Source organism: Hypomesus nipponensis, chromosome 23, assembly GCF_054491055.1.
Source record: "Hypomesus nipponensis isolate SF chromosome 23, ASM5449105v1, whole genome shotgun sequence".
Lineage (NCBI taxonomy): Eukaryota > Metazoa > Chordata > Actinopteri > Osmeriformes > Osmeridae > Hypomesus > Hypomesus nipponensis.
In genome coordinates this window covers 24688672-24701930 of record NC_140383.1, presented here as the reverse complement: position 1 = coordinate 24701930, position 13259 = coordinate 24688672, and the positions used below count along the sequence as shown (strand labels likewise).

The 13259-nt window shown below is 50.2% G+C and overlaps 1 protein-coding gene across 8 annotated transcripts in view; it reads right to left on the bottom strand.

Annotated features, from left to right (window-relative positions):
• Positions 1 to 5437: 5437 nt before the first annotated feature.
• baz2bb (bromodomain adjacent to zinc finger domain, 2Bb) overlaps positions 5438 to 13259 on the bottom strand; it is a 60186-nt gene continuing 52364 nt past the window's right edge. For 5 of the 8 annotated variants that reach the window (XM_084689747.1, XM_084689749.1, XM_084689750.1 and 2 more), the window contains 14 exons: positions 12565 to 12639; positions 12239 to 12476; positions 11613 to 11675; positions 11387 to 11531; positions 10430 to 11148; positions 9966 to 10251; positions 9699 to 9854; positions 9025 to 9185; positions 8470 to 8783; positions 7695 to 7833; positions 7268 to 7414; positions 6543 to 6916; positions 5748 to 5891; positions 5438 to 5629 (listed from right to left, as the gene is read on the bottom strand). In XM_084689747.1, coding sequence (XP_084545873.1) covers positions 5473 to 5629; positions 5748 to 5891; positions 6543 to 6916; positions 7268 to 7414; positions 7695 to 7833; positions 8470 to 8783; positions 9025 to 9185; positions 9699 to 9854; positions 9966 to 10251; positions 10430 to 11148; positions 11387 to 11531; positions 11613 to 11675; positions 12239 to 12476; positions 12565 to 12639 — 3118 coding nt within the window. In that variant the 3' untranslated portion in view covers positions 5438 to 5472. The remainder of the gene's footprint in view (positions 5630 to 5747; positions 5892 to 6542; positions 6917 to 7267; positions 7415 to 7694; positions 7834 to 8469; positions 8784 to 9024; positions 9186 to 9698; positions 9855 to 9965; positions 10252 to 10429; positions 11149 to 11386; positions 11532 to 11612; positions 11676 to 12238; positions 12477 to 12564; positions 12640 to 13259) is intronic. The other 3 variants (XM_084689752.1, XM_084689753.1, XM_084689754.1) reach the window with 3 other exon arrangements.

Sequence of the window (13259 nt, the reverse complement as noted above, 5' to 3'; positions counted from 1 at the left end):
CCTCTGTAGAGCAACACATCCATTACTGCCTCCTCTGTAGAGCAACACATCTGTTACTTCTTCCTCTGTAGAGCGACACATTACTACCTCTTCTGAAGAGCAACACATCCGTTACTACCTCCTCTGTAGAGCAACACATCCGTTACTACCTCCTCTGTAGAACAACACATCCATTACTACCTACTCTGTAGAACAACACATCCATTACTACCTACTCTGTAGAGCAACAAATCCGTTACTACCTCCTCTGTAGAGCAACACATCTGTTACTACCTCCTCTGAAGAGCAACACATCTGTTACTACCTCCTCTGTAGAGCAACACATTTATTACTACCTCCTCTGAAGAGCAACAAATCTGTTACTTCCTCCTCTGTAGAGCAACACATTACTAACTCCTCTGAAGAGCAACACATCCATTACTACCTCCTCTGTAAGACAACACATTCCTACCCACTCTGTAGAGCAACACATCTGTTACTACCTCCTCTGAATAGCAACACATCCGTTACCTCCTCTGTAGAGCAACACATCTATTACTACCACCTCTGTAGAGCAACACATCTATTACTACCTCCTTTGTAGAGCAACACATCCATTACTACCTCCTCTGTAGAGCAACACATCTATTACAACCTCCTCTGAATAGCAACACATCCGTTACCTCCTCTGTAGAGCAACACATCCATTACTACCTCCTCTGTACAGCAACACATCCATTACTACCTCCTCTGAAGAGCAACACATCTATTACTACCTCCTCTGTAGAGCAAAACATATATTACTCCCTCCTCTGAAGAGAAACACATCTATTACTTCCTCCTCTGCAAGACACCACCCGCACTATCTGGGACCATCTCCATGGCGACCACTTTCCTACAGACCAAAATCTAAGGTGGAACAACAACAGCAAAAGAGAACACCTAGTGACTACTGTACAGGGGCGAATCTATACATTTTCATTCGGGGTGTCAATGGGGTGGCAGAAGGGAGTTGTTGGGTGGCCTCCTGGAGGCGAATCAAAACTCAAGATAGGGTGGTACAGTACTCCCTATGGTAAATGATTAAGCTAAAACATCGTAGTTTAAATTAAACAGTAACATTAATATTATTTATGTTCTGTAATGTACAAATAATATTTTTCCATGGGAAGATTGGGGTGGCAGAATTTTGTATTGGGGTGGCAGCTGCCACCCCTTGACACCCCTTAGATCCGCCACTGCTACTGTAACTGGGGCATTCTACTGTACAGTACATACTGTAACTGGGGTGTTCAACTGTACAGTACAGTACATACTGTAACTGGGGAGTTCTACTGTGGCCTGGAGTCCTGCTCACAGGAGCCCAGACGCAGTGTTACAGCAGTAATTTTGGTGTCCCCCTCAGGATCTGCGCTTGAGAAAACGTCATATAATTCTCCCCCCTAAAGTTGATAGCAGATTTTTGCCACTGCAAAGGACCACGGTTCCATCTGATGCACCTGCCATGAGGAAGGACGAGTCTGGCGAGAGCGCGCACACCCAGACGGGTGAACGGTCCGGGTGTTCAAACGTCGACGCCATCTTTCCTGTTTCCATGCTCCAAATAATGGTAGAGCCATTGGAGCACGTGACAATGTAACGGCCACAGGTACTGATGCAGACATCCCAAGTCTCCCGGAGGTTCCGTGAGTCTCCCGAATTTCAATAGCGGCTCCCTGACGCCCGCAAATGCTATAAAATCTCCCGGAAACCGGGGATTTTGTATTTAGAGCGATTCTGTCCAGTGTTAATTTCTGGTAGAAAAAGATGCATATTGCGCGTCCTGATTGCGTTTCGTCGGGGGGATATGTACGGGAGGAGGGAAGGGGGGGGGGGCACCTCCCTGAAATGAGTCTCTGCAGGTTGGGATGGCTGACTGACGCAGCAGCAGTGAACCCCATAGCCATGACAGAGCCTGTTTAAGGAGAGCCTTGCCACACCCTATTAAGCCCCATTGTACCGAATTTGGCTGCAGTTCCACCAGAGTTCCACTGGGAGTGATCGCGAGCGAGTGCATGTTGAATGGGAGTCTATGGAGCTAAACGGCTACATTTGTCTCTTTCGCCTGATTGTCGTTGAAAAATCTCCGATTTGATTGTAGTTTGTGCATGTTCAACATGGATTATAGGTCGAAAGTTGAATGAACGAGTACTCATGTCCTTTTGATTTCTTACATGGTGAGTCGTTGTTGCACATAACACGCTAGCATTCTGCTAATAAATGCTGATTGGTTAGTGAAGGACTGATACGACCAGAGCTCCCGCTTGATGGCATCCGAAGCGGAATCAGAATGTCAGAGCATAAGCAACATTAGCAACAACATTAGCAAGCCAAAACTCTTTTTAGCATGTGTATTGACAGGGAGAGCCTAACCTGTCAGCTGCGTTGTCGATGCCCTGAAAGAAAAAAGAAAGTGACCAGAGCTTGCCGTCAAGCAGTAGCTCTGGTCGTACGATGTGTATGACGTCAATGACATTTTCAAAAGCTTTTTAGAACAGAAAGACGACTTTCAAAAAATCTAAAACCCGGCAGTGTGTATTTTTTTGGCCTCCCCTTTCGAATTCAGAATTCAAATTACTGGACAAAAAATTATATCCTGAGAAAAGTGGATTTTGAGGGGTACCGCTCCATAGACCTCCATTCATTCTGCACTCGCTCGTTAGCGCCCTCACATGGAATTTCAACCAGTTCAGAACCCGGAAGTTTCCAGAGAGTGGCAGTTCTCTCTATATTAGACATTCTCTGGCCATGACCTGAGGGGCGGTAATGGAAGTTCAAAAAGTCAGCGGAGTCATACACACGTATGGTTTTGTCCCCCAAATAAGTATCCAGCAAAGTGGGCGAGAACGCGCACCAGTTGATATAATCTCCATGATGCTGAAGGGTGCACATTAGTGACACCATTTTGTCCAAGCAGGTGGCGTCTGTGTAAACAAGAGTCGAAATCTTTCACAAGGTGGCGCAAAACACTTACCAAAAATGTTTGAACAATGCGCACCTGCGCGCATGACGGACTTTCACTGAAAAAATATTCTGAGAAGGAATTTTTCATTCAATTTTCATTGAATCCTAAGTTAAATAAAAAAGCGAAACTATCTGGCATTGTTTACCTTTCCTTGTTAAGCCAAATGATCTCGTCAGGGTACAAAACACTTCCTACTACCGCGCTGTCAGCATGGGGAGCAGTCATGTGAATAGTCACAGCGTGCAGCAGGCCAGTTCTTGGAAAATATTCTAAAGAACTCTGACGTTAACAACGTCCCATCAAGATAAGTGTACAATCAGTAAAAACAGAACCAGTTATGAAACATGACTGATAGGCCATATGAAAGAGTTAAAATAGGACTAAGCCATTACACAAATGGACTGGGGTACATGGCAATGGTAAAACTACAGATCAGAGGTCTTCAACTTTGGTCCTCAGAGCCCACTGTCCTGTATGTTCTAGATGTTTCCCTGCTCCAACACACTTGATTCAGATGAATGAGCCTTAACCCATTCATCTAAACCAGGTGTGTTGGAGCAGGGAAACATCTACAACATACAGGACAGTGGGCTCTGAGGACCAGGGTTGAAGACCTCTGACAGACGGAATATCCGTTGATATGGCGACAGATCTCTGTTGAACCCTTACAGGTTTCTATGCTGTGTGATTGTGGTTACACACACCAGAAAGAAAGCAAAAGACCCAGGTGTTGAGTTGAAAAACATCAGTTTTATTAGATTCGTGCCACACACACTAGTGAAAAATAATGCTCCTACAAAAAATGCTACCTCTTTCACAATATCCATAAATAAAATAACTTCAAGTACTCTTGACTCGGGTACAAAAACTGCTCTAGTCGCCGTCGGTAGGCTGCCACGCACAGCAGTCAAACACGGGGGCTTCTAGAGACCACGGGGCCACTAGAGAGGAGCACCTGGCTGACTAAAACATCCAGACTGTTTTCACCAGGTCTGAGGACTGTGAGGGGATGAACCAGGACTGAGGACTGTGAGGGGATGAACCAGGACTGAGGACTGTGAGGGGATGAACCAGGTTTGAGGACTGTGAGGGGATGAACCAGGTTTGAGGACTGTGAGGGGATGAACCAGGTTTGAGGACTGTGAGGGGATGAACCAGGTCTGAGGACTGTGAGGGGATGAACCAGGACTGAGGACTGTGAGAGAATGAACCAGGTTTGAGGACTGTGAGAGAATGAACCAGGTTTGAGGACTGTGAGAGAATGAACCAGGACTGAGGACTGTGAGGGGATGAAATCTTGTATACAGGTTTGCTACAGGATGTCATACAATGGACACACCACAAGCACATGTCCAAAAATCCAAATATTGAAATGAAAATCCTCTACACACTTTTAAGAGGGCAGGCACTACCAAGATTGAGGAGACCACAGTGTTTTCCAGAGGAGAACAGTACAGGCAATATGTATTTATCACTTTAAGACAGAAATGAAACCCTACAATCATTCTAAGGCATAAACAATGTCATACACTACACAGTACTTTATGTACACATCTTACATATTACAAATAAGACTTATTATTAACATGAATTAACAGTATATACAGATGTGTCATTGTGGTTGCCTGTTTTTTTGTTGTAGAAATGCAAACATCCATGAATGCACAAATGCAGCTTTTACAAGTATTACCGTAGGACTCTAATGGCGCTCCGGAGGTCCAGAGCAGTGTAAACAATTCTCTTTTTTTTGTCTTGGCTTTGTTTTACTTTTGAAAAAAGCGACAACATTCTTTTAAGATTTTTGAAGCAGTTTTGTTGTTTCTTCATTTTCTCAGAAGAAGAAGAAGTCTGAATCATTTTCTACACATAAATAATTGACAAGAAATTAAATACATTCACTAGAATTAATTAATGATGAAATAAAAGACAGGACATATCTAAACAGCAGAAAGCTTTCGTTCCCAGCTGCAGTTTGGATGGTTGTGGTCAGTGCTTTGAAATACGAAGAAATGGTATTGCACTTTAAAACACCCATCGTCTTGGATTCACTCTTACCAAACCAGCACAGTACACCAGCAAAGTCAATATTATCTAAAATAACAATTATATCTGTATTTCGCTTCTTGGTTTGAGTCTTAGAGTTGGGTTGGAGTGTGAGATACTAGAGCTGGGTTCCAGAGAGAGAGGGAGAGAGAGAGAAGGAGGGAGGGAGGAAGGGGGGAGGGAGGGAGGGAGGGAGGGAGGAAGGGGGGGAGGGAGGGAGGGAGGGAGGGAAGGAGGGGGGGAGGGGGGAGGGGGGAGGAAGGGGAGGGAGGGAAGGAGGGGGGAGGAAGGGAGGGAGGGAGGGAGGGAGGGAGGGAGGGAGGGAGGGAGGGAGGGAGGGAGGGAGGGAGGGAGGGAGGGAGGGAGGGAGGGAGGGAGGGAGGGAGGGAGGGAGGGAGGGAGGGAGGGAGGGAGGGAGGGAGGGAGGGAGGAGGCTCTGAGGTGCTCTAGAGGATCTGCCTCAGCAGCTCAGGCCATCTCCTCTCAAAGAACCTCCTCATGCTGTGTCCTGCTCTTCCAATGTCAGAGTTGTCTTCATTGAACTTCTCACAATTATCAAAAACCAGGTTGACGTCTATGATAAACGTCTCCAGGTTCAGGTACCTGTAGAACAGACAAAGAAGAGGAAACTCATCAGAAATACACTATACAACCTTCAGAATCAGAAAAGTACAAAATAAGTCAGATAAAGCTACAGAGGACCCATGAGAGTGACACTTACAGGTTGTTGACCAGCTTGTCTCTGATGGTGGAGAAGTCCATGGGTTTCCTGATCACCTTCTTGTATCCAGGGACAGATTTGGGGTTTACGGGGATGAGGAAGGGCCAGGCATCCTGGTGGCCCTCCAGCTCAGCCAGCAGCACCCTGCAGAGCACAACATGTCAACACCCCTCTATACAGGAAGTAAACATGTCAACACCCCACTATACAGGAAGTAAACATGTCAACACCCCACTATACAGGAAGTAAACATGTCAACACCCCACTATACAGGAAATAAACATGTCAACACCCCGCTATACAGGAAGTAAACATGTCAACACCCCACTATACAGGAAGTAAACATGTCAACACCCCACTATACAGGAAGTAAACATGTCAACACCCCACTATACAGGAAGTAAACATATCAACATCCCTCTATACAGGACGTAAACATGTCAACATCCCTCTATACAGGAAGTAAACATGTCAACACCCTTCTATACAGGAAGTAAACATATCAACATCCCTCTATACAGGAAGTAAACATCAACATCCCACTATACAGGAAGTAAACATGTCAACATCCCTCTATACAGGACGTAAACATGTCAACATCCCTCTATACAGGAAGTAAACATGTCAACACCCTTCTATACAGGAAGTAAACATATCAACATCCCTCTATACAGGAAGTAAACATCAACATCCCTCTATACAGGAAGTAAACATGTCACCTCCACATTCTTTTTCATACAGGAAGTAAACAGGTGATCTGTGGACAGGATATATTACAATAGAGAGGTCTCTAACCTGCACAAGTTGAGGTCCTTGCTGTTGTTGTTGTCTTTGGCCATTTTGGCTTTCTTCCCCCAGGAGGCCGGGCTGTCCTGCCTGGGGGGGTTGGTGGGGGGGCTCTCCCCCCTGCTCTTCTTGGACTCCTTGCTCCCTTTCCTGGGCGTGCCGCTGCCCCCGCAGCAGGTACTGGCCCCCTCGTCCTCAGACACCTCCCCTGCCACGGACGTCTTCCTGCTTCGCTTTACCTCGCTGTTTCCTCTCTTCACCGCTGCTCCTCCTCCTCCTCCTCCTCCTGTTCCTCCTCCTCCTCCTCCTCCTGTTGCTCCTCCTCCTCCCCCAGCAGCCACACGGCTCTTCTGCTTCTTGCTCTTGGGGAACTGACCGCTCGCCTGAGAGACAGGTAGTATGCTGAGATGAGGCATCTCACACTCACCCAAGTCATTGTGCACTGATTTCCTTGGACGTTTTCTTATGGTATCCACTCAGCGTTATTTCTGCGCAGGCAGGGTGAACCCCTGGAGAAGGCAAGTCTCTCAGCAGAGTTAGCTAGGGTGTTTTACACTGTACTGTTGGACTACTACACACACACACACACACACACACACACACATATATATATATATATATATATATATATATATATATATATATGCTTCATATTAAACATGGAGATATTAAGTCAGGGCTTGACTTTGAGTAAGACTGTGTTGCGTGTTATCTGAAGGCAGAAGTTAATGTACCTTCGCTATGCAAGCAGGGCAGAACCAGTCACCGGAAGGTATGGTGGTGATCTTAGGTTTATGGCAGTATGTGTGACAGCCTTTGTCACAGCCATCACACAGCAACAGCAGCTCCTCATTATCTCCCTTGCGACACATTTGGCAGTACTGCAAACACACCACAGCGGAGGATAAAACAGGACTCTCTCAGAGAGAACACACCTCAGACAAATGTGCTGCTGTACTCCACACAGCTGAGAGCTGTTCTAGAAACCTGGAGAGATTCTAGAAAGCTGAACCCAAATAGACCTGGTGATGTTAAATACGGATGTTCTCTACCCTGTCCAAAAGTACAACGATCCAATGGTGTTGTTTTCCTGTAGTTGTACTACTGTTTCCTGTTGTGTAGTTGAAGGTGTGATTAGAAGGACACTCCAGGGCCACTCACCACCTTCATGATGGACCTCTCCCAGGCGATGGAGCGGTGCAGCTGCTGGAGACAGAGGGCCAGCTGGGCAGCGCTGCTCACCTCGCTCAGCGCCCGGCGCCACGTCTTCATGCCCGGGGCCAGCTCCTCCTCGCCCTGCCTGAGCAGACACACCACAGGACACTCATGGTCACTCACCACCCAGCGGAGAGCAGCGGCCATGACACCCCAAGCCCACCAGTCACCACGGAGCAGAACACAGGAACACGGGGGAGGGGAGGGGGGTTCGACAGAGAGGCAGAGGCTGCATACGCAGCACGGTACAGTCTCCAGCGACAGGGTGACACGTCACGGCGGTGGAGCAGTGATGCACCATGCAGAGCAGGACAGACCAGCCCTGCAGGACACTGACACAGTCTGCTCAGTGGACAACACACACGGACCCAGCACACACACACACAGACCCAGCACACACACACACAGACCCAGCACACACACACAGACCCAGCACACACACAGAGCACACACACACCAACCCAGCACACACACACACAGAGCACACACAGCAAGGATGGATGACTGGACAGACACATGGATGGATGGAAGGAGGATGGATGGATGGATGGATGGAAGGATGGGTGTATGTAGATGGATGAATGGTCGGATGGAGAGAGAAAGAGAAGGCAGAGATAGACAGAGAGAGGGGGATGAAGAACGGCTAAGACGACAACCAGGCCAGCCCCAGTGAAGCAGAGCGCGGCGTTGAGACGGTCTAGGATGAGTGAGGATGACCTACCCTTCACCATCACCACTACTGGATGGTGCGGGCGCAGGCACAGTGACCGTGCCCACATGATCCACACGGATCTGAATGGTGGTGCTTAAGGGGCTCTTCAGATACCTTCGCTCTATGTTCCTCTCCAGCTCTGCCAGCCTGGCAGCAGCTATATCTAGAGGGTTGTTGGGCCGCCGTGCCCGGCCTCCCAGCTCTCCCTGCTCCTGGCGGGCCTCGGGACCCAGACCAGGACCAGGACCAGGACAGGACCAGGGCTTGTGTTCATGGTAGACCAGATCCTCCCGCTCTGACTGGGGCTCAGGGTACATCCAGCCCTGGGGAGGGGGGAGATAGAGGGAGGGTGGTGGAGGGAGGGAGGGAGGGAGGGTGGTGGAGGGAGGGAGGGAGGTGGAGGACACACAATCTCTTAACGATAATCCTTCAAAGAGTATTTCTATTTTCAAGCTCGTTTATTTGGATCGAGACCATTAAAAGGGACAGTTGTAAAGTAGAGTTGTCAAGTGTGATCCACTGTATCCTGTAGGGGGCTGACGGAGGAGGGGGTCTGGGCCGTACCTTGACCTGCAGGCTGGCCGAGGTCACCTTCCTCTCCATCTCCTCCACCTGCTGCAGGGCGGAGATATCCACCTCCATGGCCTGCTCCTCCACACACCAGCTTTCCACAGTCTCCACGCTCAGCTGCTTCTGGTCCACATCCCTCTCATCTATCACACACACTACACACACACACACACACACACACACACACACACACACACACACACACACGATCACAATGCTGGAACCCTCCAATGTGTTTACACCAGTTAGGGAATTATGCTGACCACATTATGAAATGCAAAGTCTTTTAAGTGTGGAGTTACATAGTTATTTACTTGAACAGAGATTAGCAAGTTCCTCGTATTAGGTTAATTGGTAACAGAGACAGTGCATATTCAATGTTGTCACACTGAATCATTCAATCACTTCTCTGTAATCTAAGCTGTTTTTACACCCCAAATGAACTCTGACTGACATACAACCTCACAATGATTCATTAACATCTTTCAATGTGTTGACATTTCGTGCTGGCAACAGCCTGAGAACACAGGTCGTGTAGCAAGGCATCAAAGGTCAGCGACTCATGCAATATGCTGGTGTTCTCTGAGCCAATCCTGTTATGGGTACAGCTTGAAGGAGAAAGAGGAGAAGAGAGGAGGAGAGAGAAGGAGAGAGGAGGAGAGCCCCACCATCTCTGTTCCTGGCGCAGGCCTGGGCCATGTGCTCCATATGCTTCTGGATCTGTTTCTGCAGGGCCTTCTCTCTGACACCCCGGCTGTGAAGAGCCTTCAGCAGGCCTCGCAACTCCTCCAGGTCAGACACCCTCCACCAGCCACACAGCATCTCTGCACACACACACAGTGTTACAAGCTTCATCATCAACACATGGGGTGATAGCATTGGCGGATCTCTCTCGTTGGGTGAGTGTCTGGGTGTGTCTCCCATGGCGGGCCTACCCTCTGGGATGGGCAGGGGGCTGGCGTGGTCCTGGTTCCTGGCCAGCTCCACTGCGGGGGACGGGGCTGAGGGGGGCTTCTCTCCCAGGGGCCCTGGGGACTCGCTCTTGCTGGTGGAGATGCTGGGGGCCAGGAAGGGGTTGCCCTGTCCCCCCTCCCCAGGCTGGTAGGCCGTGGTCCCCAGGAGGGGGTTCAGGGGGCTGCCAGGGAAGGCCAGCCCAGGACTCATCACCCCGCTGGGCCAGCCGCAGAACGGCAGCCCCATCAGAAGGCCAGACTTCACCTGCTGGAGGACAACAGCCAGACAGCACCGTCAACAACCAGCCACTCAACAACCAGCCACTCAACAACCAGCCACTCAACAACCATCCCCCCAAATCCTGACTAGAAGACAGGCCTTCACAAGTCTCAGATAATGAGTATTCAGTGATCTCCCCAAATCTGTGGAGAGAGAGCCCACTTACCTGAAGAGAGGAGAACCCAAAAGGGCTGATGCCAGCCGTGGTGTTCCCGGGGCTGGCTGCTGTAGAGGGGGCCAGGGGGGTGGGGGACAGCGCCGAGGGGGACCTGGGTAGGGTGGCGTGGGTGGCGGGCTGGGGGGGGGAGGAGGAGGGCGGGGCCGAGGGGGTGGACCCAGGGGAGGTGACGGAGGAGCCGTCGCAGGGCGACCGCGGCAGCAGGCTGAACCAGTGTCCACTCTTCTCTGTCAGCACCCGGAGGAGCTGGTCGCTGGGCAGCAGAGGCTGCTGGGGGCTGGGGGGCCGCCTCCCCGGGCTGAGGTAGGGGGTGCCGTGGAGGGAGCCTGACTCCAGCCTGGGCTCCGCGCCCGGCTGGGAGGAGGCAGAGGGGCTGCTGGGTAGTGTGGTCTGAGCGCTGGCGTGGACTGGGGAGGACACAGAGGTGGAGGGTTTGGCAGGACTGCTGCCATGGCTGTGGATGTCAGAGTCCGGGGACATCTTGGCCACCTCCAGGAGCTGGCTGAGTTTAGAGAAGGAGCCTGGCTTCTGGAGGAACAGGTTGAGGGAGTCCTTGTCTGGCTGGTTCTCTGGGGTGGCTGCATCTCTGGGGGAGCCCAGCTCCAGATTACAGGCTCCAGGTTTCTCCTCCAACTCCTCCAGCTGCTCCTCCTTCACCTGCACCTCCTTCCTGCTCCTCTGCCTCTCCTTCTCCAGCTCTTCTGGGCCTGAACAACACACACACACAGTATCCTCATATAAACACCCTTCAAACAACAAACTATCTGTACAACTGTTGAACTGAACACTGACTTTGTGTAAATCCACACTTAACGTAAGACATATGTATATTTGTATGAAAAAAAGATTTATTTCAAGGACATTATGAATTAGAACACATACCCAGGTATATACATATTGTACTGAATATAAAGCTTTACATAAGTTAGATGGAAAAGTACTGACCTTCTCCACTGTCCATGCCCTCCACAAAGATCCCCCCACACTGGGGGAGAACCCAGTAGCGCCTCTTGTAGCGGTCCTGGCCGAACATCATGGATCGCAGGGAGTGGGACGACTCAAACAGCTTCCTCCGGATGTGGCTCTGCTGCTGCAAGGAGACAAGAACAGAGAGGGTCAGCCCCGGGGGGGGGTGTGTGACCTGCAGTGGGATCTCCTGCCGTCTCCTCACCCTGGTCAGCTTCTCTAACTGTTTCTCCAGCTCCTCCACGCTGGCCGTCTGGTCGCCGTCGTCCTGGAGGGAGGAGAGAGGCAGTCAGCAGGGTGTCACAGAGCAGGCTGACATTCACACCACAAACAATCACCACTGGCACTCATCACCTCCTCCTCATCTCCCTCACCTCCTCCTTCTCACCTCCTCCTCCTCATCTCCCTCACCTCCTCCTTCTCACCTCCTCCTTCTCACCTCCTCCTCCTCACCTCCTCCTCCTCATCTCCCTCACCTCCTCCTTCTCACCTCCTCTTCCTCCTCCTCATCTCCCTCACCTCCTCCTTCTCCTCATCTCTCCCCCTCCTCCTCCTCCTCCTCCTCATCTCCCTCACCTCCTCCTTCTCCTCATCTCTCCCCCTCCTCCTCCTCCTCCTCCTCATATCCCTCACCTCCTCCTTCTCCTCATCTCCCCCCCTCCTCCTCCTCCTCCTCCTCATATCCCTCACCTCCTCCTTCTCCTCATCTCCCTCCCCTCCTCCTACACCTCCTCCTCATATCCCTCACCTCCTCCTTCTCCTCATCTCCCTCCCCTCCTCCTCCTCATCTCCCTCACCTCCTCCTTCTCACCTCCTCCTCCTCCTCCTCACCTCTTCCTCACAAGTCTCCACCTTCTTCCCCCTCTTCCCGCCGCCAGCCTCCTCCTCCTCCTCCTCGTCCTCGTCGCCCTGCTCCTCGCTGTCCTCGTCCTCCTCCTCCTCCTCATCGCTGTCAGCAGCTTTCCTCTTGCGTTTGCGTCCGGGGGTGGGGGTGCCCAGGCCTGGGCCCTCCTCCCCCCCCATGCTGCTGTCGCGCTTCCCTGTCTTCTTGGCGTGGATGACTCTCAGTCTGGGGGGGAGGCAGGAGGAGTTATTTAAGGTCTCACTATAATTTGATCTTTCTGATCATATTTTGATGAGACACTGCAGGTCCTTACTTGCGTAGATTTCCCTCGAGGAACCACTTGTCCTTTCTCAGATTGGTCATGTGGTCAATGTTTTTGTCAATCTCGCTGCAAAAGAAGCAAAGGGATCAGTATGTTGCAGTGAAACGCTTAAAAAAATGCAAACATGGCCTAAAAGTGAAGACCTCCTACAGGATGAAGGGATGAGGGGCAGCACAGACACTGTGACAGACGCAGCACAGACACTGTGACAGACGCAGCACAGACACTGTGACAGACCTGTAAACACAGGGGTCTGTTTCACAGCATTGCATGTACAGGTTCCCCATCTCATTTAAAATAGATGGCTTCATGTTTGACGTAACTCAATGAAACAGTCCAGTCGGCACCCAACTTCTCTCAAATTTCTTTTGATATTGGTCGCGCTACATAAAAAATGCATGCCCTGATGAATAAAACAATAGCGTTCACTCTAGCTAAACAAAGATGACCATTATCCCCACATCAGCCGCTGTGTTAGGAAGATATTTGATTGTGTTACTTGATGCTGGGTAAAGTAAAACTCAGGTAACAGTGGGAAAGACCCAAACAGACTCTGTGACTGTGATGGTTTCCTGTGTGAATGTGATGGTTTCCTGTGTGACTGTGATGGTTTACTGTGTGAATTTGATGTTTTCCTGTGTGGCAGTGATGGTTTCCTGTGTGGCAGTGATGGTTTCCTGTGTGAA